Genomic DNA, 27,821 nt, shown 5'->3' on the forward strand with positions numbered 1-27,821 from the left:
GAAACACCCTTTTTTAAGTTAAATTCACAGCGAATTTATTCGACTCGAATCGAATATTGTCCACGAATTCGCCGAATCAGTCGAATCGAATTTTTCATTTCTTCGCTCATCTCTAAAAGTGACTATATATCTTTCCATAGGGTGCGAATGAGCCAGTCATTAAAACACACAGGCACATTTTCCTTACTGCAATGATTGGAAACATATTTTTATTATAAATACTTTACTGCCAAATAACAGTACAAAAGCACCAGTGATTATGTACTAGGAATTTAAGTCCAATACCAGTTCTGGATTGGTTGAGGTCATGAACAGCCAGATGCGTCGTGACAAATCAGGACCAATGCGCCTCTCTCTTGTCTGGTCTTGGTCATTAGACTGTGTGACATCTTCATCTGGATACTCCATATCATCTGTGGCACCTCCAGCACGTGGTACCCTCAGGTTACTGAGGAGAGATAGTCTCTCTTTATCAGTATTACATGCCACATATGCCTGGATAGAGAGAAAAGATACAGAATTTACTTTCTTTGAATAACATCAGCTTTATACACCGACTACTAGAATTAATACGGAACAGATGAAATGCGTACATGTGAGCTTATTTACCTGCTAAAGGATTTGTGTTTCTGTCCATCCGGTCTTACCATTTACACAGCTCTGCCTCACAGCACATCCCTGCCTGGAAGGGGAGGGGACTTGATTTGTCTCTGCTGTGGATTCATTTTTACTTACAGATCTATTTTCCACCCCACCCTGTGTCAGGGCAATGAAAGGAGAAGCAGCACACTGCGCTCATCCCTTCATCACTGCTCTTTTATCAGCATGCTCCTTTTGCACTGCAGCAACACCTGGCTGATTGTGCTTCCTCCTTTCTGAGCTCTGCTGTACAGGGGAATGCAGGCTGATACCAAGCCAAACATGGTGCTTACACTGCTGACACTGAAAAAAATACATTAATATGATGTAATAATGATTACAGAACAGCATCAATGTATGTTTCTATTAAACTAGTAAGGTAAAGTCTAAGAAATACTTGAAGCACTTACCTTTTAATACCTTCCAGACTAGTATGGTAAAGTCTAAGAAATACTTGAAGCACTTACCTTTTAATACCTTCCAGACTAGTATGGTAAAGTCTAAGAAATACTTGAAGCACTTACCTTTTAATACCTTCCAGACTAGTATGGTAAAGTCTAAGAAATACTTGAAGCACTTTCCTTTTAATACCTTCCAGACTAGTATGGTAAAGTCTAAGAAATACTTGAAGCACTTTCCTTTTAATATTTTCCAGATCCACCAGAGATCCCCATATTCTGGGGTGCTCGAATATGCAAATATTGCCTTAAAAGAGTAATGGTGAGGGTTGACACCCCCTCCCCCTCTCCTGGCTCCTGTGCCTCCCTATTGGCCACTGAGCTTACCTGTCAGTGGGGAATAGTAGATGAGAGGGGCTTTGGGAAAGATTGTAAAATTTCAAAACCATCTTATACAAGCAATTAAAAAACAAGGTCTATTTTTATATATACTGTACATCAGCTTGATGTAACTAAGTAAATGTCTTACTTCCAGTCAATTTCAGATATGTGCTTTTCTACGGCATGCCTTAGAACAGTGGTCTCCAAACTGTGGCCCGGGGACCAGATGTGGCCCTTTACTTGCTTTTATCTGGCCCTTGGGGAACTATTTCATCCAATGATACCAACAATGGGGCATAATTACCCTCACTGACACCAATGATGGGGCACTATTCCTGCCAATGACACCAAGGATGGGACACAATTTCTCCCAATGACACTAACAATAGGGCCATATGACATTAATGATGGGGTACAATTCATCTCAATGACACCAACGATGAGGCACAATTCCTCCCAATGACACCAAAGATGGGACAGAATTTATCTCACTGATACCAATGATGAGGCAAATTTCCTCCCAATGACACCAAAGATGGCGTCAATGACTTTTCCCCACTAACATCAGGGACTTTTTTTACTCCTAATCCAGCCCCCAGAAAGTCTAAAGGACATTACCCCTTGGCACCGGCGCCTCCTGGCACTTTAAGGGTTTCAGAAGTCGGGAGGCGGGGCAGGGTTTAGCGTCATGTGACCGCCGTGACACACTGTCACATGATCGGGAAAGGTCGCGATCGAAAGAGGAGATTGGGACCTTTCCATGAGTACTGGACATGTGTGCTGGGAGTGCGCAGGCGTGTGCTCTCAGCACATATGTTTTTTTAATAGAACGCAAATGTGCGGCCGCTCAGCGTCTAGGCCCAGACACCGGGAGGCCGCACATTTGCATGTGTCAAGAGGTTAAACTGGCCCTTTGTTTGGAAAGTTTGGAGACCCTGCCTTAGAAGATGGTCCATTGTTTTGATAGGAGTGACCAATGATCCCTATGGCTATACACTCCTCTGTCTAATATCTGCAGATGCTCAAGCTTTCCCTTTAGTGTGAAAAATAGTGGGGGAGATTTGCTAAAACTGGTGCACACAGAATCTGGTGCAGTTGTGCATGGTAGCCAATCAGCTTCTAGGTTTTATTGTCAAAGGATAACTGAACAAGCTGAAGATTGAAGCTGATTGGTTACTATGCACAGCTGCACCAGCTTTAGTAAATCTCCCCCATTGCATGTGGATCCTGGGCAGAAAACACATTACACAAAGACACTGACCTGCATAAGGAGTTGTGGAGAAGGATAGGCCTCTGTTATAGTTGCAGCCATTGCTGGACTGACTCTATTAAACTGCTGAATCTGTCTCTTCCAGGCCAATGGTAAGCCAGTGAGCGATCCTTTGGGTCCCCACCCTCGCCAGGTGCCTGCTGAGGTGCAGAAGGAGTAGCTCTGAGCCTCCCAGTGCAACCTGCAGACAGAGAGAGAACGTTGTTTACCACGGTCCACCTTGCTGCACCATCACTTATAGGTCATCTGACCTCAATGTTTGCTGCAAAGAAAAGAAAAATTGGGGGCATGCATGCGTGTGCCCACTGCTGACCCCCACTGAGACTGGACACTGTGCAATTTTGTCAGCAGGTTTCATCCAATGATTTATGGCTGACACCTGCTGATTGGCTGTATCCATTCACAGCACACAGCCCTGTGTTTACAAACACACAGGACTCTGTACACAGAACAGCGATCTGTCTGTTTCTTCTCCCTGAAAAGCAGGGAAAAAAAACAGCCAGATCTCTTGGGCCCCTTTCACATAGACGTTCTGATCGGGTCCATCTGCCCGTTTTTCAGGTGGACCCATTGAAACCTCTATTCTCCTCTATGGAGCGGCGGGTGTAAATGGACATGTGTCTGTTTACACCCAACGACATCCAATCCGATTTGATCCGTCGAAAAGAGATGGATGGGGATTCCCCTTCTGTCCACCGGATCGGATGGGATGGCAGTTGGATGGAAACACACAGGCGGTTGTTTTCCATTCGACCGCTCATAGAAGACAGTTGATCCGCTGACTGGTCCACCCCGTCTGAAAGGGGCCTTAGTAAAAGCAGCACATATTACACATACAACACTTGTTAGGCACACAGTTAACCCCTTGACTGCCCCTTGATGTGAACCCTTTCCAAGCCAGTGTAATTAGTACAGGGACAGTGTAAAGTATTATATCTGATCACTGTATTAGTGATGTCAGTGTCATTTAATTTACCTCCCAGTGACGGTCTGTTAGCACTAGATTGCCCACCACACTATCACAGTCCAACTGTAAGTCACTGATCACCAGCACAGCGTTAAAGCTGCGTAAATTCCAGTATATATACACCATAGTTTTTAGATGCTATAACTTTCAAACAAACCAATTATTATACACTTAGTGGGATTTTTCCTTTACCAAAGACATGTAGCAGCATTTTGGCCTAAATTTATGAAGAAATTAGATTTTTTACATTTCTTTATTTTTTATAACAGAAAGTAGAAAATATTGTGTTTTATTTCCCCAAACTTTTTTGGGTTTTTTTTTGTTTATATAATAAAAAATAACACCAAAAGAAGACTCAAATTTCACTTGGGTACAGTGTTGTATGACTGAGCAATTGCCAGTTAAAGTAGCACAGTGGTGAATATAAAAAAAATTCCCTGGTCATGAAGGGGGTAAAACCTTCGAGAGGTCAAATGATTAAACAGAGGCTAAGAAAATAGCTTCCTTGGCTGTAAAGGGCAAGAGGGTTTAGCTCTGCTCTAAGTGTATGTTATTTCAAGATGTTGCAGTTTGGTTATTGGCGTACACCTAAAACGGAAATAATTTAGTAGGCATTCAGTGGATTCAAAATAGACAATTCATTTTAAATGTAAATTCTTTTTCCTTTATACCACCTGAAAATGCTGATTTGCTGAAAAACAGAAATCTAAATAATCCATTAAAGCAGGGCAATGATTATAAGGCTGCTCATGTCACTTGTATAACCTTTCACTCACAAGGAATTTACATTGTCCAGTCACTTTTTTGTGAACTCACCGGAACGGGCGCTGAGCTATACTCTTGGTCACAGCACACACATGTTGCCCCAGTTCTCTCCATGTATCCAAGAATAAGACTTCGGTCTCATGGTACAGCTGTAGAAAGATAAGTGCCTACCTCCACAGAGGAGGATAACAGTTATCAAAGAAGGTGACATCACAGAGAAAACTTTATTAGAATATACATAATGCTTTCACATTAAAATTTAGATTTGACAGCATGCCTAACAGTGATAATAAACTAGAGAAAAATCAGAGTTAAAGGGCAACTCCATCTTTTTGCACCATGTTACGCCCATATTTAGGTGCTGCCCCAATCTAAAAGGATCTTGTAAAGAGATGCAAAGGTCGCTCCTTTTCTTACAAAATAATTTTACATTCATGACTACAAAAAGTAAAAAAAAAAACAAAAGAAAAAAAAACACCTAAGCCGGGGCCACTGATGCAGAGAAGGTCTGAGATTCTTATTACAGCTCTGAAACTGATCAGAAAGAGGGCTGATCTTGCCACTTGGCAGTAAGTTTGCAAAAAGTTTTGACAATAACTCAGTTTCTACTGTAAATTACACAGGAAGGTTAAATAAAGTGACAAATCTTTAGTAAATTCTCCCCAGAAGCTAGTTTGAAAAATATATTATGGCTTCAACATAAAAGCCTCATTGCTCACTGGGTGTTTAGCCCCCCGTGCCTGAAATTCTGGCATTTTGGTGCAAATGAAAAGTTCACCATCCAGCCCCACTGCTGACAGTCTGAAAAAATCTATGAGAGGCTGAAAGCTGCTGCGGATGGATGGGACTGGATGGTGCGCAGAGTGGTACTAACATTTAGGGCAGTATGTTCCCAGGAACGAATACCCAGAATACATGCAGTGTGCACTCCCAGCATTCATCCTTGGCCACATACTGCCCAGGGGCGGACTGACCATTTGGAAACTCGGGCACTGCCCGAGGGCCCGGGGTCAGTAGGGGGCCCCATGAGATGCCCCTGGTACCTTTTTCATAGGCTTTTTTGAGTTTGGACAAGGACACAGGGGCCCCATAATCCCCTATTGCCCGGGGGCCCCATGAGTTGTCAGTCCACCCCTGATACTGCCACAAACATTAGGAACACTCAGTGCAACATCCAGGCCTGTCCAGCCGCAGCAGCTTTCAGCCTCTCATAGAGTTTTACAAGTTGCCGACAGTGAGGCTGGATGGTGCAACCTTTGCCTTCCGCCCGCATCAAGATGCTGGGATCTCATGCTTCGTTGCTAAATGTCTAGTGTGCATGGGACCTGAGGTGTCTGGAACATGTAAACTTAAAGTGGAACTAAATGTAAAATAGAAACATTTGTGAACAGGCAGTCTTTTTATTGCAGAAAAAAAATGCAATGTTACACTTTCCTGCCTATTTGCAGTCCTCTGTAGAATGTACACTGAACTGCACAAACTGGCAAACTCCCAGCGTGCCCGGATGACTGCACTCCTGCACATGTATGGGAGTGATGTCATCCCACATCAGCCAATCAAAACAAACAAAAACCAGGGTCCAAAAGAACCCAGGGAGAAGAGAACAGCGCCGAGCAGGGACTTTATGGGTGTCAGATTGTTGGAACTAGAACTAAGGTAAGTACGTGTGCCTTTAGCTCCACTTTAAGACAAAAATGTATTGCATAAGCTCACTGGGTCACATAGTCCCCCCCCCCCCTTTAGGACACAATGCAGCAAAGTAAAAGAACTATGTAGCAAAACAAAATTCATTTTAGGCTCTTGCTTAAAACAAAAAATTGTATTCAAAATTTAGTTTCCAAAACTAATCCTAGAAGATGATACTAAAGAAGATGATGTATGGAGAAGTCTTTAACCGAGGACTGGTATTTAAATGTAGATTAGCTACCAACCTCATCTATATGTCGCCTGGTCACTTGGCTTTCTGGCTGTTCATCATAGCAAAGGCTTGGCTCTAGAGAGTGTCTCTCCATCTTACGCGATAGTCTTTGACATCTGGTGGTCAAAAAAACATTTACTATTAAAGCTCAGTCAGTTCACTTATACCATCTCAGTGTTTTCCGTCTTCAAGCATAAAAAGAGAACCCCAAATAAATAAATAAAAAAGTGAGTGCTTTCAACGTCAGCAGCTATGCACTAAAGGTAACCAAATAAAACTTCAGTCAAAACAGTAAGTAAAGTGCAGCGCTATAAATAATTAAATAAATGATAATAATGTCCGTATAAAATGAATATTCTTATGGTGACAATCCGTGTGTAGAGTGCCCACTATGGCGGTACTTCAGTGCTTGTGTTTTTAAAAGTGGGGTAAGAATACGCACTCACCAGATGTGTAAAGAAATTACGCATTTAAATCAATCATCAGAGGTCCCCTTTAAGGAAGCGGATTAAGCCATGTATAGAGATATCCTCCCTCTGTATGGGTGGTATGTCAGGCACTTCTGGGTGGTATATGGATCCAGTAAACCAGAGGTCCCCTTTAAGGGATGAGTGGGTGTAGCAACCTGTGTAGCAGGAACTCCCTCCTCTGTGTAATAAGGTAGATCTTGATTCAGGGGTGAGCTCTAGGAAATCAATGACTCCACTTCATTAAAGGGGACCTCCGATCATTGATCTATATGCGTAATTTATTTACGCATCTGGTGAGTGCGTATTCTTACCCCACTTTTAAAAGCACAAGCACTGAAGTACCGCCATAGTGGGTACTCTACACACGGATTGTCACCATAAGAATATTCATTTATACGGACATTATTATAATTTATTTACTTATTTATAGTGCTGCACTTTACTTACTATAAAAAGAGAACCCACCTCTTTGTTACGTTAGCTTTTGGAACCAGAAGTCTGGTGTTGTTAGTGCACGGTTTTTAGCAAAAAACTGAGGACTTGGGGTAAATAATGCAGGTGCCTGTGAACTACACCCACTATGCACTGATTACACTTGCAATGCTCTGCAGGACTGAATGCATATATTTAAAAGAGAAGCATTGCCAATCGTCTCCTATGGATCATAGGTGTGCAGCTTGTTCTGCACTCCTGTGATCCATTTTCTGACCTCACAGAGCCAGTCCAGGCTCCGAAAGATCCTAACCACATGGTTGGAATCCACCCAGAATCCTGGACCGGCAACTGACTCAGCTTCTCAGCAATCCACTGATATCCTGAGCCAGCCACTCCCACCCCCGCCTATCACTCCAGTGAGTGCTGGAGGGGCAGAGCAGAGAGCCAGTCACTGACAATCACTGCTCCCTTCTCAGAGTGGAGGGGAGAACTGAGCGATCAGCAGTGTCTGATCACTTAATTCTCAGTGGATAGCCGGTGGGGGACAGATGCAGCATCAGATTGATGCTGCATCAACCTAGGTGAGTAGAAGATTTTCTCTTTGTATAGCCCATACTTCTCTTTTAATAAATGCACATTTTTGATTTTATTAATGTGTGTGCAACCTCACCTTCAACACTTAACCTTTAAGCAGAAATCGGGGCAAAATGTTTTTTGAACCATTCAGTGGTGCTGTGCCCATACTGCACGGGCCATCTGCTCGTTTTTGTCTAGGGGTCATAAGAGTGAAAATATACTTACCGAATCAGATGATCCTCAGAGCGCAACACTGGTCCTTGCCGCTTCCCCCCCCCCCCCCCCGCATACTAGCGGTCTTGTCAATGGACTGTTCCTGACGTCATCATGCCAACAGACCGTCTCAGAGCCTGAGGATGGCAGGAACAGTCCACCGCTGGACTTGGGGGAGCGTGGTTTTCCGGAGGATCGGAGGACGGGATATATATAGCTTTTCCACTAAACCCCTGGACAAAACGAGCAGTTTTCCCATGCAGCGCACAGCCCCACTGCATGGGAAAGTAAAATTTTACATGGAGTTCTGCTTTAAATTTCAATCTGTAAACCAGACTTGCATCTTAAAATCAGACTGACTATTGAACACTGTAGCTTTGAACAGAAAGTTTTTTGGACAAAAAAATGTAAATAAAAATGTTTAACTTGAATCAGACTAATGGTATTATTTCAAAAGTGAAAGGTCCTCTTTAACCACTAGCCGACCGCGCATAGCCGAATGACGGCTGCACCGCGGCCGGCCAGTTCTGAGTGGACGTCATATGACGTCCTCCCAGAACGCGCTCTCCTGCGCGCCCCAGGGGGCGCGCACCCGGCGATCTCCGTGATCGCTGTGTCCTACGGACACAGCTGATCAGGAGATGTGGTGAAAGGCCGAGCCCACCGGCCTTTTACCACGTGATCAGCGGTGTCCAATGACACGCTGATCACAGGAAAATGCAAGTGCCGGTTCTCGGCTGCACTTTCCTCACGCTGTCAGATCGTGAGGAAAGTACTGCCGAGAACCGGCAGTTGCCACAGCGGGGATCGGCACCGATCATCAGGGCACTGATGATCAGTGCCCTGATGATCGGTGCCCAGCAGTGACCCCCGCATTTCCGGTCAGCAGTGCGCCCACTAGCCCCGCCCACCCATTCCCAGCAGTGCCCCCACCTGTGCCCAGCAGTGCCCCCACCTGTGCCCAGCAGTGCCCCCACCTGTGCCACTCTGCAGTGCCACCTACCTGTGCCCAGAAGTGCCACCTACATGTGCCCAGAAGTGCCACCCACCTGTGCCCACCCACCTGTGCCCACCAGTGCCACCCACCTGTGCCCACCAGTGCCACCCACATGTGCCCACCCACCAGTGCTGTCCACCAGTGCCACCCACCAGTGCCACCCACCAGTGCTGCCAGTCAGTGCCACCAGTCAGTGCCCAGGAGTTGTGCCAGTCAGTGCCGCCAGTCAGTGCCCAGAAGTGATGCCAGTCAGTGCCGTCTATCAGTACCCATCATCAGTGTCACCTATCAGTGCCGCCTATCAGTGCTGCATATCAGTGCCGCCTATCCGTGACCCCTAATTAGTGCTGTCTATCAGTGCCGCCTATCCATGCCACCTCATTAGTACTGCCTATCAGTGCCCTTTAGTGCTGCCTATCAGTGCCCATCAGTGCCGCCTATCAGTGCCCATCAGTGCCGCCTCATCAACGCAAATCAGTGAAGGAGAAAAAATACCTGTTTGAAAAATTTTATAAAAGAAACAAATAAACTTTTTTTTTTTTTCAAATTTTTTGCACTTTTTTTAATTTATAGCGCAAAAAGTAAAGCGCCCAGTGGCGATTAAATACCACCAAAAGAAAGCTCTATTTGTGAGAAAAAAATGATCAAAATTTCATATGGGTACAATGTTGCATGACCGCGCAATTGTCAATCAAAGTGCGGCAGCGCTGAAAGCTGAAAATTGGCCTGGTAAGGAAGGGGGTATAAGTGCCCGGTAGGCAAGTGGTTAATGAAAGTTGCAGTCTGTAATCCAACTTACCTTCTATAATCATGTAGCCCCAAAACAGCCAACTTGATCTTCTTTCCAGAACACTTCCTATCTATTCCAAACACAGAGGTCGGAGTCATGGCGTTTTCAGGAGCCAGGAATGGAGAGGGATCAGCTACTTTAGATCTTACAAGGCTGTTATTAACTTTTTCACTGCTGGGCCCGATGTCCATTTTTTCACCTCACATACCCAGACCACTTTGGCAATGTTTTCACTGGTTATGATCGGCAGCTGCTGATTGTGGCCCTTCATGAATTAGGAGAGTCTCAGGTACCACTCTGCCATAAGTTCATGATCAGCGTAGTGGCTATTAGCTTATAGACTAAGGCAGTGGTCTCCAAACTGTGTCCCGGGGGCCAGATGCAGGCCTTTGCTTGTTTTTTCCAGTGAAAGGATTAAACACAACCTCCACCCCGATCATGCCATGCTTTTAATACCAATGAAAGCGGATCTATCATTACAAATTAGAAAGCACATGAATCAATATGGGAACATTTTACCATGACATTCTTTTGAGTAAAAAAAGTACCTTTTTGTTGTTATTAAAAAAAATGGCTGCTCAGGTGATCTAAAGCCTGAGTGGAAGAAAATGTGGGTTCAGTTCGCATCACTCCCTTGTTTTCCCCTTTGTTCTATCTGTATACTTCATATCTTTTCTATATCCATCTACAGTACATGCCTTTTCTTACATATTCCTTTGTAATTAAACTACTTCCACGTATAATCTCCCAAAATGAAAACAACTGAAATATACATAGACATTTAGCAACATTTTACTACTTCAAGTCTCTCTAAGGTAAGATTCACACTACTGTTGGTTGTGAACAAAATTGTGCGCTTTCCTGACGCAAAACATCCTGTACAACAAACACTTTACTCCTGCGCTAGGAAAGGACTCAGTAGACCTAATAAGAATGTTCTGGAATTTTCTGGAATATGCACTGCTTGCTGCCCTCAACAGACCGGGGTGGTCCGAATACACTGGATACAAATGGAGAAACAGAAAAAGGGCGCACCGACCTAGTGCATTATCGTTTAAAATAATGTATTAAAGAAACAAAAATAGGTATCATACTCACAATGGACATAATAACACAGGTATGTCAAACTGAACAAGGTGTATGATCCAAACAACATCTGAGTCCATACGATGGAACCCTGGATGACCAACTGGCTAATGCGTTTCGAGGACACAACCTCTTCTTTCAGAGCCAACACTACAGGAGTCTGTACTTCTCTTTATATAAGTTACTAAATGGTAACAAAAGGGCTGTCCTTTGGCAGACACGTGGCAGTGCCAATATTTCTGAATTAATTAATTATTATTATTAGTAGTAGTAGTATTTATCAACTCCTAATGGCACTCCCATGCGTCTGTTTTCACACATACTGAAATGCAGGGTACGTTTTGATGCGGCATAATTTTTAACAGGGGTCAGGGGCTTCTTTACCATGATTCCTACATGTAGGGAAGCCCACTGAAATTAATAAACTGATCCACACATAACTCACAGGAACTTGATAAAAACGCAGCTAAACGCACAGATGTAAACTGAGCCTTAAGGCGGAGCTCCTCCCAAAAGGTGAAGTTCCGCTTTAAGGACTGCTCCCCCGCTCCCCATTAAGGACTGGCACCTTTGGGTGCCCAAATTTGACAGGTACCTGCTCCCATTTCCGGTCTGATTGCCTAGGCGATTGGAAACAGAAGTTGTCCTCCCTCCCTCTCTGTAGTCTTTTGGGACACGTGACAGGTCCCAGAAGACTACAGGAAGTGCAGCACTACTCGCGCATGTGCAGTGGGTACCCGGCTGTGAAGCCGCAAGCTATCACAGCTGGGTGCCCACACTGAAGATGCCGGCCTCCTGGAATACATGACGGCCTGCTGGCCTCCTGGAATCCAGGACGGCCAGTGAAACGGGCTGCGGGAGACACACCACAGGACCGAGGGACAGGTAAATGGCTGTTTTTTAAAAGTCAGCAGTTTTTGTAGCTAATGAGTTATTTTTTGACAAGTGAGTAGAACTCCACTTTAAAGTGTTACTAAACCCTGGACCCTGCATTAACTATATCTGGCCTCCCACAGTACATAGAACATGGAAATATAATTATTTTAGTAAATATAAACTGCTAAGTACCTTTTATTTTATCAGCGGGTAGAGCAGTCTTGAGACTTCTATCAATGTCCAGCAGAGTACTGGATAAAGATGGTAGGAGGAGTTTTCATTCTCCCGACTGACTTATGAGGCTGCATGACCCCTAAACCTCTGTCTGGACAGTGCTTATTGACCCTGTGCTGGATATATGCACTCTCCCAAGAAAATAAAAAAAGGTCTCTAGCAATACACACCAAACTGTGCATGTGCAGCTTGTCTCCAAGGCTCTGTTCTATCAGCAGATGGATTGGGGACAGCAGTAGAAGGGGAGGATCAGAGAAGTCTGGATCAAACATAATTTTTACACAGTGCAGAGGATTAACCCCTTAGGTTCCACAGTGAGTATAACAAGCATGATTTACTGCATATACAGACTGATTTTACTGTTGTGGGTTTAGTAACACTTTAAGCACAAAAAAATAAAAAATCTAGGACACATACTGTAAACCTTTTTTTACATCTATTATAATTGACCTCAGCAAATGCAATTATTGTACATATGGCACATGGATATTGAGCTATATGCCCCATGGGTCCCTATATTATTATTAGTATATTATTATACAGGATTTATATAGCGCCAACAGTTTGCTCAGCGTTTTACAATATAACGGGAGACAATACAGCAACAATACAAGAGGGATAGGAGGGCCTTGCTCCTTGGAGCTTACAATCTAAGAGGGAGGGGCTAGTGGTTCAAAAGTTAGTAACTGTGGGGGATGGACTGGTAGGAGGAGTAGAAGATTCCATTATTAGCTGAGGGCAGGATAGGCTTTCCTGAAGAGATAGGTTTTCAGAGATCACCTAAAAGTGAGCAGAGTAGGCGATATTCTGATAAATTGGGGTAGAGAGTTCCAGAGCATGGGGGAAGCTCTGGAGAAGTCCTGGAGATGAGCATGGGAGGAGGAGACAAGGGAGCTAGAGAGTAGAAGGTCGTGCAAGGAGCGGAGAGTACGGTTTGGATGATATTTGGAGACAAGATTGGTGATGTAATTTGGGGCAGAGTTATAAATGGCTTTATATGTTATTGTTAATGTTTTGAATTTTATCCGTTGGGCAATGGGAAGCCAGTGGAGGGATTGGCAGAGAGGGGTGGCAGATACAGAATATATATAAATCTGCATGTTCTTCACCTTTCCAAATTTTACCTGAATGTAATAGAAGACACTCTTGAGAAATTCTCTAGGCTCCACCAGAATCAGCATTTGCTCTTCTTTCCCTTTACATAGATCCAGACCATCCTGGAATATAAAAACAGCGATTGGAAAATCCATAAATATTTTTGTGTTAGCTGAATGAAAAGAGTTCGGAACTTAATTTCTGTGTTTCTCGTGTGTAGAGCAGTCCATGGAAATGAACAGGCTGCCATTCATGCCACACATGGAAATGCACCTGCATTTGGTTGCATCTGCAGGTGTGAACCAAATCTAAGAGGAAGAGAGGACACCCCAAGATAGCAGCTCTCAATAGCTGGCATTATATCACCATTCTGAGTAAATATTTGTAGTAGGTCTTATGTGCACTCCTTATCCCCCCCCCCCCCCCCCCACACACACACACACACATACTTCTTTTTGCCTCATAACATATTATTATTACAGTGCTAGTGTTACTGTTTGTGTTCTTGTTGTATAATTTTGCTGTTGTTTTGGTAAAAATTCTCTTCTTTGGTCCCGGTAGAGTAACAATTTTCTTACTTAATCCCCCAATACCAGGGTGGATTTGATTTAAATCAAACTGATTTAAATTACGATTTAAATCACTAGTCAGTAAGGCTTGATTTAAATCAGAGTTTTCTACATAAAGACTAATTCTTGCTGGTATATCTTTAATATGCAAGTAGATGAAGATTTTTAGAATAACAACTTTTCATATTAGTTTTTTTATCCCCAGTTTAATAGGTTAATCATTCATATTTGGACAACTTTTCTGTTGTACTTAGGAAGGAGAAAAATAATCATTACCTTAATAATAACAATTTAAATAGATTTATTCAACTGAAACAATAACATTCCAGCATATGTTATTTGCTTAAACAAACATCCATGTTTATTTACTAATTTGGCTAAACAAAATATATATATTTTAAGAAACTTAGACTGTCAGCCCCTTCCTCCTCACACTTAGTTTCACTTTTTTCTTGTGCAGATCTATTCCACTCCAAACAATCAGAAAAATATTGTTTCTATTCTATTCACTGAACTTCTTGAAACTTAGCAGTGAAGGGGTTGATTCTGTATTCATAGGTTTGTAGAAGTTAGGATGAAGGTCTTTTTCTTAACTCTGTTCATGTTAAAACATTTTTGCTGTGAAGAAGAGGCATGTGATCTCCGCTGAGTCAAATTCAGTTTTGAGAACTGCAAAAGTAAACCAAGCATCTGTGATAATATCTTGTAGGCAGAGAAACTGCCCAATAATCTTACAAAAACCTCTGGAAGAGCAAGACATTGTGAATGGATTCATGGAATTTATTTACCCAAAAAATTAAACATATACAGCCTTATTCTACATAATTAAAAAACTAATCTTTATTTCATGATGGAATAACCTTTGGATGGTAATATATTTTCCTCAAAAAGCATTTTATTAAAAAAAAATCCGATTTAAATAAAAAAATCAGATTTTTTAAAAAAAGCATTGATTTTTATCCACCCTGCCCAATACTGATGATCTCATCCCTCTGATTCCCACCCTTGGAGGCTGCTCCCAGTGTTAGCCATGATAAGCTCAGAATACCTCTCTCAGTCTTAGTGCCCCCTGTGCAGGCTGATATCAAGTCAGAGGATTTTCAAAGTCCCCCCAAAAAATTAAAAGTCAGCAGCTACAAATACTGTAGCTACTGACTTTCATTATAAGGATATTTAGATATCCATGGATCAAGTGCCGCCCTCACCTGGGCTGGTTACTCACTGGTCTTTGGCAGCCCGGTGCAAGCATGTTTATTAATTGAAGTGCGCAGTGAGCCCTAACAGCTTCACAGCCAGCTACCTACTGCGCATGCACAAGTTGAGCTGCACTTTGTGAATGGTCTTGCAGCTTTCTGGGACTTGTGATGTGTCCCAAAATGTTGCGGGTTAAGAGGGGGGTGGGGGTGAAGTTTCTCTTGGATCGCCTGGGCGAAGTTTCACTCGGATTGCCTAAGCGATCCAAGTGGAAGTGGGAGCAGATACCTGTCAAAACTAGATACCCGCTCGACCCCCCCCCCCAGTATGACCGTAACGTAACAACGTATGACCAAACATGTTGGGGGGTGAGTTGGCGGCAAAAAAAAAGAACTCCCTCTTTTGTGTGAAATTCCACTTTAACACTGTATGCTAGTTTTATGATACATTGATTATAGTTTACTGAATACTTACCAGATTACATGATGACATTATATACATGCTTAGCATTTGGCATTCAGGTTTAAAAAATGTATTCTGCATATAGGTAAAAGGAATTACAGAAAACAGTGTGTGAGAATTACATTGTGTGCAGTGGCTTGCTGTTTGTGCACAAAGGTGGTGCCATAAAAAGAATACAATGGAAACCTTTTCTCATAAAATATGAATTATTAGAATGTATTATTCTCTTTTTAACATAATAACATAAAGGAAACCAGTACTGACACAGCCTGGATGCCTTCATTACTGACCTTCCCCTGAAAATGTTTGTTGTTTGGCTATTTTTGGCATCAATAAATTCAGAGCTTCCAACTAGAGATGAGCGAATTATTCAAAAATTCAATTTGGCTGATTCGCCGAATTTGCGGGAGAAATTTGATTCAATGCGAATTTATTCGCTGCGAATTTAACTTATTAAAAGGGTTTCTAGGCTTCAGAGAGCCTTTATATTAGTGCAGAACACTGTACCTTTAATTTAAATGCCCTTGGAGTCTGCTGGGGAAGAGAAATAATACTGTCAGTCAGTATGACATGCAGATGAGTGCCGTCGATCTTAGAATCACCGCACACTTCACTCATTTGGGCAGTCACGGGGCACAACGAAGAAGAAGAAGAAGAAGAATGAAAAGAAGAAGAATGAAAAGAAGAAGAAGAAGAATGAAAAGAAGAATGAAAAGAAGAATGAGAAGAATGAAAAGAAGAAGAAGAAGAATGAAAAGAAGAATGAAAAGAAGAAGAAGAAGAATGAAAAGAAGAATGAAAAGAAGAAGAAGAAGAATGAAAAGAAGAAGAAGAAGAATGAAAAGAAGAATGAAAAGAAGAAGAAGAAGAATGAAAAGAAGAAGAAGAAGAATGAAAAGAAGAAGAAGAAGAAGAATGAAAAGAAGAAGAAGAAGAATGAAAAGAAGAAGAAGAATGAAAAGAAGAATGAAAAGAAGAATGAGAAGAATGAAAAGAAGAAGAAGAAGAATGAAAAGAAGAAGAATGAAAAGAAGAAGAAGAAGAAGAATGAAAAGAAGAATGAGAAGAATGAAAAGAAGAATGAAAAGAAGAAGAATGAAAAGAAGAATGAGAAGAAGAATGAAAAGAAGAATGAAAAGAAGAATGAGAAGAATGAAAAGAAGAATGAAAAGAAGAAGTATTCCAGTACAGCAAAAAGTGTATCTGCAGAGAGCTCCGCTATTTCTGACAGTTCTCTGACAGTTCCTTCACATTTACAGCGGTTGAAACATTGTATCTGTTTCCGAATAAAAACATCTGTATCCTAAATGGAAACAAATAGATACAATGTTTCAACCGCTGTAAATGTGAAGGAACTGTCAGAGAACTGTCAGAAATAGTGGAGCTCTCTGCAGGGACACTTTTTGCCGGCTGATCGGGAAAAATTCGATTCGTGCATCCGAAGTTGGCTAATATTCGGATTCGGCACGAATCGAATTTTTCCTGAAATTCGAAACGAATTCCACTTCGCCTGGTTCGATTCGCTCATCTCTACTTCCAACCTAGGGCAAGAATTTAGCTAATGAACCCAGAGAAAAATCAGAACGGCTCATCTAATCTGAGTTATTGACTCAAAGTACTGAAAGCCTTTGGGTTAGCATAATAGTCCAGCAACTAGAATTTCCAAAAGAGACTTTAGTACTGACAGCTCCTATTTGCTCTTACCAATTGTTCAGTGTCTGCCACCCCTCTCTGCCAATCCCTCCACTGGCCTCCATTCAGTGTCCTCCACCCCTCTCTGCCAATCCCTCCACTGGCTTCCATTCAGTGTCCTCCACCCCTCTCTGCCAATCCCTCCACTGGCTTCCATTCAGTGTCCTCCACCCCTCTCTGCCAATCCCTCCACTGGCATCCATTCAGTGTTCTCCATCCCTCTCTGCCAATCCCTCCACTGGCTTCCATTCAGTGTTCTCCACCCCTCTCTGCCAATCCCTCCACTGGCTTCCATTCAGTGTCCTCCACCCCTCTCTGCCAATCCCTCCACTGACTTCCATTCAGTGTCCTCCACCGCTCTCTGCCAATCCCTCCACTGGCCCCCATTCAGTGTCCTCCACCCCTCTCTGCCAATCCCTCCACTGGCTTCCATTCAGTGTCCTCCACCCCTCTCTGCCAATCCCTCCACTGGCTTCCATTCAGTGTCCTCCACCCCTCTCTGACAATCCCTCTACTGGCTTCCATTCAGTGTCCTCCACCCCTCTCTGACAATACCTCCACTGGCTTCCGCTTACTCAACTAATTAAATTCAAGGTACTTACAACAACTTCTAAAGCCATCCACAACTCAGCCCCCAGCTACATCACTAACCTAGTCTCAAAATTCCAGTCTTCCAGTTCTTTTCCTTCCTCCCAAGACCTCCTGCTCTCCAGCTCCTTTGTTACCTCCTCTTATTCTTGCCTTCAGTACTTTTCCAAAGGTACTCCCATCCTCTGAAACTCCCTTCCCCAATGTGTCCGACTATCTCCTACCCTGTCCACTTTTAGACAATCCCTAAAAACCTCATCTCTTAAGAGAGGCTTATCCTGCCCCCTCCTAGCAACGGTACATGTATTTTTCTCTATCAGCCCATCCCCCGCAGTTATTACTTTTTGTATCAATTGACCCTCCCTCTTAGATTGTAAGCTCTACTGAGCAGGGCCCTCTGATCCCTCCTGTATTAATTTGTATTGTAACTGTACTGTCATCCTTTGTGCAAACTGCTGGCGCTATATAAATCCTGCATAATAATAATAGTACAGATTTCCTCAAATAGGACTAACCCTCTCAGATGGATATTTTATTGCAGGTGACGTCTGGCAGACTGAGACTGCCCCAGGTTTCTTTCTTAGATCTTGATTGCTCTTACAGGGAGATCTTCCTGCTATAATCCATGACTGTTCCTGGCCACCTTTGCTCTGGCTATGTTTTCCGCAGTCTAGAATAAATATGAAAACCCAATAGAGAGAATGGGACATCTCATAATGGCCACATCAGTTGTGAAAACCTGTGATGCTCAACAAAGATCTCAATAAGAGAATCCCCAGGAGATATAAAGAACTAACAGGCATTTTATCTCAGCAGCACCTACAAAGAACTAAAATATCAGTTTGGAGTTGACTGATCCTTCCACTTTAAATATAAGCGGCTCTAATACAAAAACGTGTTGTCTGTTCCAATCACAACTTACTACACATGTCCAGTCAGCAGGCATCTCTCTTCTCCAGGTAATGCTCCATGGCACAGAGTGTGGCTCTAAGGAGTAAGTATACCCAGCTGAACTCAGAGCTTCCAGCATACCTTCTGACCCTGCATCTTGGAGAAGACCTGCGCAATAAGAGATCAATCAACAACGCAATGTAGACATATATGTGTGATTTGCAATGATGCAAATAGTTGATCTGTAATGTTAGCAAGCACCAAAAGACAATTTATATAGTGCCAACTCTCAATGAGTCAAATTTGCTTGTAAACTCTACATGTAAGAACACAAGGCCTAACCTTGCAGATACCCTCTTCTGGTCCTCCAAAAAAGCTGCCAAACACTAATCTGAAATGGTAGCTTGCGCCAAAAGACTATATATATATATATATATATATATATATATATATATATATAGCCAGTTCTCAATGTGCCCCATTTGTTTGTAAACCCTGCATGTAAGAACATAGAGGTGACCAAGAAGTCCTGGCTGGAGCAATTCGATGAGCCTTGCTACTGGAATATTACTAAGGTCAAAGTGGATTACAGAGCTGAGGTGAGGGAGAGTTCAGAAGATCATGACCGCCGTCCTGCAAAATTGAGAGGGTAGAAAGTGGCGCTGACAATCTTAGCCAGAATACACACCATGGTATTTAAGCTCATCAGACTCTAAGGACTGATTCACACTAGGAATCGCACCGGTATGCGCTGCACGTTCCTGTACGATTCATATGCAGTTATGTGCAGTACGATTTCAGCCTATTCATTTTAAATGGGCTGAAATTGTACTGCACTGCACCTAAATTAGTGCATGCACTACTTTTGTAAACGCACTACAACTGGATTGCATGGTACTTTTGTACCATGCAATGTGGTGTGGGCCAATGCACTCTGTTTACTGTGTCAGTAATATTGCACTGACACCCACTGCAGGTCGCAAGGGCAGCGCATTCAGAATGCGGTGCACGAAACCCGCGCAGCATTCTAGTGTGAATCAGCCCTTAAGGATACTGCACACATGGACATGGTAGACAAGACAGCACACTTGCTTGCCTGCCTTACGTCTTCTGCATGTTGTGTTCATTTTTGTGGGCTAGAAGCCAAGGTGGGGTCATGTGTAATATGGGGCTGTGGTGATGCCATGGGAACCTCATTTCATTTTTTTTTTCCCTCCTGGTGCATCAAGGGAGGGAGGCCTTGGGGTACTTTACAATGCCACGTCATCAGGGGGCTTGCTGAGGCTCTGGTTCTTGCAGCCAGCCCCCTGATGAAGTGAAACATGCATGCCATCATGAGGCCAGCTACAAGAACCCAAAATAGATAGTTCCCCCTTGATGTTGTAAGTAAATGAGATGGTGGAGCAAGACCTGGAATGCTGCAGTGGATCGGTGGTTTGACCCAGGACAACACTATATCAGCTGGATGTGTAAGTATGTATTTTGAAGGTAACCCTGCTAACAAGATAGGAGGGGAACAAAAATAGAACACAGGGATGGTAAAGGGTCATTGAGGTTGCTCTTTTAATAATACATAGAACCTTCCTAGATCTATTGCCATAATTTTCCCTACAGTTCTACATATCACTATTCTTATAGTAAATTATTTATTGTATGGTGACATAGGTTCAGATGTAACAAATACTCCAGTACAGGGTGGATTTGATTTAAATCAAACTGAGTTAAATCACAATTTAAATCACTAGTCAGTAAGGCTTGATTTAAATCCTAGTTTTCTACATAAAGACTGATTCTTGCTGGTATATCTTTAATATGCAAGTAGATGAAGATTTTTAGAATAACAACTTTTCATATTAGTTTTTTTATCCCCAGTTTAATAGGTTAATCATTCATATTTGGACAACTTTTCTGTTGTACTTAGGAAGGAGAAAAATAATCATTACCTTAATAATAACAATTTAAATAGATTTATTCAACTGAAACAATAACATTCCAGCATATGTGATTTCCTTAAACAAACATCCATGTTTGGTAACTAATTTGGCTAAACAAAATATATATATTTTAAGAAACTTAGACTGTCAGCCCCTTCCTCCTCACACTTAGTTTCACTTTCTTCTTGTGCAGATCTATTCCACTCCAAACAATCAGAAAAATATTGTTTCTATTCTATTCACTGAACTTCTTGAAACTTAGCAGTGAAGGGGTTGATTCTGTATTCATAGGTTTGTAGAAGTTAGGATTAAGGTCTTTTTCTTAACTCTGTTCATGTTATAACATTTTTGCTGTGAAGAAGAGGCATGTGATCTCCGCTGAGTAAAATTCAGTTTTGAGAACTGCAAAAGTAAACCAAGCATCTGTGATAATATCTTGTAGGCAGAGAAACTGCCCAATAATCTTACAAAAACCTCTGGAAGAGCATGACATTGTGAATGTAGTCATGGAATTTATTTACCAAAAAAAATTAAACATATACAGCCTTATTCTACATAATTAAAAAACTAATCTTTATTTCATGATGGAATAACCTTTGGATGGTAATATATTTTTCTCAAAAAGCATTTTATTCAAAAAAATCCGATTTTAAATAAAAAAAATCAGATTTAAATAAAAACAAATCAGATTTTTTTTTAAAAAATCATTGATTTTTATCCACCCTGCTCCAGTATATACACTATATTGCCAAAAGTATTGGGACACCCCTCTAAATCATTGGATTCAGGGGTTCCAATCATTTTCATGGCCACAGGTGTATAAAATCATCACCTAGGCATGCAGACTCCTTCTACAAACATTTGTGAAAGAATGGGTCACTCTCAGGAGCTCAGTGTATTGAAGTGTGGTCCTGTGATAGGTTGCCACCTGTGCAGTAAGTCCATCCGTGACATTTCCTTACTACGAAATATTCCATGGTCAACTGTTAGTGGTATTATAACAAACTGGGAAGAACAGCAACTCAGCCACAAAGTGGTAGGCCACGTAAAATGACAGAGTGGGGTCAGCGAATGCTGAATCGCACAGTGTACAGATGTCGCCAACTGTCTGCAGAGTAAGTAGCTAAAGGCCTCCATACTTTGTGTGGCCTTTAGATTAGCACAACAACAGTGTGTAGAGAGCTTCATGGAATGGGTTTCCATGGCCAAGCAGCTGCATCCGGGCATTACATCACCAAGTACAATCCAAAGCATTGAATGCAGTAGTGTAAAGCATGCCACCACTGGACTCTAGAGCAGTGGAGATGTTTCTCTGTCTGGTAATCCAGTGGACGTGTCTGGGTTTGGCGGTTGCCAGTAAAACGGTACTTGCCTGACTGCATTGTGCCAAGTGTAAAGTTTGGTGGAGGGGGGATTACGGTGTGGGGTTGTTTTTCAGGGGTTGGGCTTGGCTCCTTAGTTCCAGTGAAGGGAACTCTTAAGGCATCAGCATACCAAGATATTTTGGACAATTTCATGCTCCCAACTTTGTGGGAACAGTTTGGGTATGTTCCCTTCTTGTTCCAACATGATTGTGCACCAGTGCACAAAAGAAGGTCCATAAAGACATGGATGATTGAGTTTGGGGTGGAGGAACTTGACTGGCCTGCACAGAGTCCTGACCTCAACCCCATAGAACACCTTTGGGATGAACTAGAGCGGAGACTGTGAGCCAGGCCTTCTCATCCAACATTCGTGCCTGACCTGACAAATGTGCTTCTGGAAGAATGATCAAACCTTCCCATAGACACCCTCCTAAACCTTGTGGACGGCCTTCCCAGAAGAGTTGAAGCTGTTATAGCTGCAAAGGGCGGGGCCAACTCAATATTGAACCCTACGGACTAAGACTGAGATGCTATTAAAGTTCATGTGTGTGTAAAGGCAGGTGTCCCAATACTTTTGGCAATATAGTGTATGTTTAGATAGCACAAACTGAGAGCTGTTGATTTCATGATAGATGTACCAGCTACATCTTGCAGAACTTTAGTTAAACCTCCAGTGTATACTTATGATAGGGACAGATTATAATTTAGAGTTGTTATTGAAAGACTGTCAGCTAAGAGCACGCACACATAAAGAGGTTTAAGGGGTGTTTTCTTTGATGTACTCCAGTGAAGATAGCTGCAGGATTCTAGAATACCACTGAAGAACTCTGAAGACCTAAGGTGACCGAAGGAGGATGGATAAATTTGAAAGGTTATGTTTGCCAACTTGCTTGATTTTCCTAAATAATATATGAAACTAGCTAGGTTTTGTTAACAGTGTGCTCATTCTTTAATCTTAATTTACATATTTTAACTTGTGTTTGTGTCTTCCAGAACATGGACCATGGGCAAGCCTGGGGTTATTTAACATATCGCGGTAGGTCCTGGTACATTAAATGTCATTACAAATTTAAAAAAAAAGCAACAGACCAAAAACATACTGTAAAAAGTTTAATAGAAATCCATGTTAATATTTTAGTTCAACGAAATTATTAAGGGAAAGTTAATGTGTATTAAGGTAAAAAAAACCTTCTGCATGTAGCTTCCCCTTGTACTCACCTGAGCCCAATCTCAATCCAGCAGTGTGCACAGGAGCAGCCGTTCTCTTGGCTCTCTCCCTCCTCATTGGTTCCCACTGCTGTCAATCAGAGCCAGGGAGGAGCCGCGCTCTGTGCGTCTATGGACACACAGAGCCAGCTCGGAAGCAAGCATGCTTGCTATGAGGGCACTCGGTGGGGGCAAAGAGCCAGGAGTGCCAGCAGGGGAACTCACGGAGAGGAGAATTGGGGCTGCTCTGTGCAAAACCATTGCACACAGCAGTTAAGTATAACATGTTTGTTATTTAACCACTTCAAGTCCGGACACTTTTACCCCCTTCCTGTCCAGGCCAATTTTCAGCTTTCAGTGCTATCACACTTTGAATGACAATTGCGCGGTCATGCATCACTGTACCCATATGAATTTTTTAGCATTTTTTTTAAACAGATAAAGCTTTATTTTGGTGGTATTTATTCACCACTGAGATTTTTTTTTGCTATGTAAATGAAAAAGTCCCAAAATTTTGAAAAAAAGTGTTTTTCTTACAAAAGTTTGCAAATAATATTTCATCGTAAATCTTGGCCAAAATTTATTCCGTTTATCTTTTTAGTAAAAAAAATAAATAAATAACCCAAATTAGTTTATAACCAAAATTATAATTTTTAAACATTTGTTTGTACATTTTTATTTAATTTTTTTATTATTATTATTATTATTATTTTAACATACTGTCGCCCTAGCAGTACAGTGTCACCATGGTGACACTACTACTTGTGGGGGGTGATGAAGATTTTTTTTTTTTTTTTTTTTTTTACACTGATTGCTTTTACACCCATAAAGGCTATAAAAGCAATCATTGCTCCTTCTCTCTGGCTGCATTCTTGTAGCCATTGAGAACTACTGTGTGAGCTGTGATTGGTCACAGCTTGTCACATGGTACAAGGCTGTTGTGAATAGCTTTGTACCATGTGACCTCTGTGATCATTCACAGATTTCACACGTAGTAAGCAATGATGTCAGAAGTAACATCTTGCTTAATACTCTGCATGTGATCACTGATTGGCCAATCAGTGATTACATGATCGGTACCTTGCACAGAGGTCCCATACGACGATCGGTGTTCCACTGTGTCCGGAGGACACAGCGGGCACTAGATCACAGTGCTCCCAGGGAGTGCGCACAAGCAGGGGGCGGGGAGGCTGTTTATAAATGTTTACCCGACCCTGTACTGCCACCGTCTGGCCGTTTATATACAACAGCTGGACAGGAAGTGGTTAAAAAAAAATAAAAAGCAATCCTTTACAATTAGTTTAATAATTAAGGTTGGTGGTAAAAATGTCTGGATGACATCTAAAATACTGTTTTCTATAAAGGAAGGGGTGTGGGAGTTTGCTTAAAACCGTGCGTACATGCTCTCTGATGATCCCGTCCAGCTAGTCTTGAGGGAACATATCAATGTAGAGGAATCTTGGGGATGCATTTTGTTATATAATTCTGTTTTCATAGATCCTGTTGTCTGCAGATGACTTTATTGAAGAAAAAAAAAAAAAGCAAGTCTTTCTGGCAGGACTGCTTAGAACCCAGTGCAGCCTTCAAATGATAGCATCTGAAAGGGAGTATGCCATAAAATTTGATTGCAACATCCGACCTTTTACTCATAGGCAAGCAACACAAACTGAAGCCACAGCAAATGAGGGGTTATGAAATGTGAAAAAAAAAAATAATTGGCCAAACTAACTCATTATATTAATTTTCCAAATTCTAGTATACATTCTTACACATATACATAGGAATAGATTTACTAAAACTGGAGCGTTCAGGATCTGGTGCAGCTGTGCATGGTAGCCAATCAGCTTCTAACTTCAGCTTGTTCAATTAAGCTTTGACAAAACCTGGAAGCTGATTGGTTTCTATGCAGAGCTGCACCAGCTTTTGCACCCTCCAGTTTAAGTAGATAACCCCTATTGTTTCCTTTTAATTCTTTGTAGAGTTTGCAGTGAATAGTTTGGTAAACAGTGTAGAAAAGTAATTGATGAACTAAGCTGTTTAACCACTTGCCTACCAGGCACTTATACCCCCTTATTTACCAGGCCAATTTTCAGCTTTCAGCGCTGCCGCACTTTGATTGACAATTGCACGGTCATGCAACATTGTACCCATATGAAATTTTGATAATTTTTTTCTCACAAATAGAGCTTTCTTTTGGTGGTATTTAATCGCCACTGGGCGCTTTACTTTTTGCGCTATAAATAAAAAAGTGCAAAAAAATTGAAAAAAAAAAAAGTTTCTTTGTTTCTATTATAAAATTTTTCAAACAGGCATTTTTTTCTCCTTCACTGATGTGCGTTAATGAGGCAGCACTGATGGGCACTAATAGGCGGCCCTGATGGGCACTGATAGGCAGCACTAAAGGGCACTGATAGGCAGTACTAATGAGGTGGCACGGATAGGCGGCACTGATAGACAGCACTAATGAGGTGTCACGGATAGGCGGCACTAATATGCAGCACTGATAGGTGGCACTGATAGGTGACACTGATGATGGGTACTGATAGACGGCACTGACTGGCATCACTGCTGGGCACTGACTGGCAGCACTGACTGGCACAACCCCTGGGCACTGACTGGTGGCACTGACTGGCAGCACTGCTGGGCTGCACTGGTGGGTGGCACTGGTGGGTGGGCACAGGTGGGTGGCACTGGTGGGCACAGGTGGGTGGGCACAGGTGGGTGGCACTGTTGGGCACATGTAGGTGGCACTTCTGGGCACAGGTAGGTGGCACTGCAGAGTGGCACAGGTGGATGCACTGCTGGGCACAGGTGGGTGATCTGCTGGGCACAGGTGGGCGGAGCTAGTGGGCGCACTGCTGGGCACAGGTGGGCGGAACTTGCGGGTGGCACTGCTGGGCACCGATCATCAGGGCACTGATCATCAGTGCCCTGATGATCGGTGCCGATCCCCGCTCTGACAACTGCAGGTTCTCGGCAGTACTTTCCTCACGATCTGACAGCGTGAGGAAAGTGCAGCCGAGAACCGGCACTTGCATTTCCCTCTGATCAGCGTGTCATTGGACACCGCTGATCAGGTGGTAAAAGGCGCTGTGATTGGCCTTTTACCACATCACGTGATCAGCTGTGTCTGTAGGACACAGCGATCACGGAGATCGCCGGGTGCGCGCCCCCTGGGGCGCGCAGGAGAGCGCGTTCTGGGGGGACGTCATATGACGTCCACTCAGAACTGGCCGGCCGCAGTGAAGCCGTCATTCGGCTATCTGCGGTCGGCAGGTAGTTAAGAAAGAGAGTGAAGTACACTATATGGTTAACGATTTGCGGACATTTATTGACCATCAAACCCATATGAGTTTGTTGGACATCTCAGGTTAATTAAGGGTATTCGTATTGAACAATTGCCACCAGATTGTAATTGTCTGAATGTCTTTAGGAACAATCGAGTATTGTCCATGATACTTTTTTTATTTGCACTAAAGCCTGGTACACACTGAATGAGAAAAAAAACGGACAGCTCAGGAGGAGCCACTGTACTAATTATTATTGTTATATAGGATTTTTATAGCGCCAATGGTTTGCTCAGCGCTTTACATTATAGTGGGAGACAATACAGTAACAATACAGTTCAATACAAGAGGGAATTGAGGGCCCTGATCCTTGGAGCTTACAATCTAGGAGGGAGGGGTGAGTGGTACAATAGGTAAAACTGTGGGGGATGGAGTGGTTGGAAGCATAGAGGATTCCAGTATTAGCAGAGGGCGGGATAGGCTTCCCTGAAGAGAGAGATTTTAATGATCGCCTAAAGGTAAGTAGAGTAGGTGATAGTCTGATAGATTTGGGTAGGGAGTTCCAGAGAATGGGTGATGCCTTGGAGAAGTCTTGGAGATGAGCATGGGAGGAGGAGATAAGGGAGCTAGAGAGTAGGAGGTCTTGCGAGGAGCAAAGAGTACGGTTTGGGTGATAGAGATAAGATCAGATATGTAAATTGGGGCAGTGTTGTGGATGGCTTTGTATGTCATAGTATACTAATGATCCGATATTGGTACAGCGAGCTCCCCTGCTGTGCTATTGGGTTCTGACAGGGATGCCCCCCATCCCGGACAGAACACTTCGGTCAACACTGTCAGCCATTGGCTGAGAGCACTGATCAGGAGCTGATCAGCAGACCTTCTTCAATCATGCCTCTTTGACAGAAGCCGACCGAACGTCTGGCTTCTGACAGACCGGCTACCACATCGGGCCAAATATCCAATAAAAATTGGAAGATGCCAAAATACCGCTCGACATTTGGCCCGTGTGTAGTAGGCTTGACATCCAAATCTAAATGTCTTTGTATGCTAGAGAATTGTAGAATGAACAGTACCCTTCACTAAAACACATTCACTCAATTATTTGGAGTGGGGTCCTTGTAGCTTTGGCCATATAGCGTATTTCTCATCCAGGATCATAAGCAGAGCCTATCTTAGGTAGTGTGACTTGATGATCTTATATTGATGGTCATCTTCTTCATTCACCCAGGTAAAACTGTGCCTGAAGAGCAGGAGATCAGCAAAGTCATGTACCATGACTGGCGTCTTATACCACGGCATGAAGAAGAGAACTTCAAGCAATTTATCCCTCTGCCGGAGCCAGAACCTGTCCGCTATGTGCCATACCCACCACTACTGAGGGCTATTGCTCTGGCTCAGTTGCAGAAAGAAGGAAAGCCTTTAACAGAGCCCATGCTGGACATTGGGAGATTACGGGAATCTGATCATGAGCTCCAAAAGGAGCTTAAAGTGAGGAGAGCCAAAACAGGGACACCAGTGTGA

The 27,821-nt window shown here is 42.7% G+C and overlaps 2 protein-coding genes across 2 annotated transcripts; one reads left to right on the forward strand and one right to left on the reverse strand.

Moving 5' to 3' along the window:
- Window positions 1-264: 264 nt before the first annotated feature.
- On the reverse strand, window positions 265-19,007 carry LOC149473103 (structure-specific endonuclease subunit EME2-like). The gene is made up of 9 exons (XM_089683933.1): window positions 19,001-19,007; window positions 18,538-18,674; window positions 13,140-13,232; window positions 11,229-11,316; window positions 9,829-9,952; window positions 6,352-6,454; window positions 4,472-4,587; window positions 2,680-2,869; window positions 265-495 (listed from the first exon to the last, which is right to left on the reverse strand). The coding sequence occupies exons 1-9, from the start codon at window positions 19,005-19,007 to the stop codon at window positions 265-267; spliced, it is 1,089 nt and encodes a 362-aa protein (XP_089540059.1).
- Window positions 19,007-27,821, forward strand: LOC149473104 (small ribosomal subunit protein mS34-like; the record flags this gene model as incomplete). The annotated part of the gene is made up of 3 exons (XM_089683935.1): window positions 19,007-19,105; window positions 22,798-22,840; window positions 27,529-27,821. Coding segments are annotated over 3 exons (435 nt in total), but the record flags the coding sequence as incomplete, so codon positions are not given.

This window comes from Staurois parvus, unplaced genomic scaffold, assembly GCF_062004578.1.
Source record: "Staurois parvus isolate SC_StPar_1 unplaced genomic scaffold, SC_StPar_1.0 ptg000018l, whole genome shotgun sequence".
In the NCBI taxonomy this organism is placed as follows: Eukaryota; Metazoa; Chordata; class Amphibia; order Anura; family Ranidae; genus Staurois; species Staurois parvus.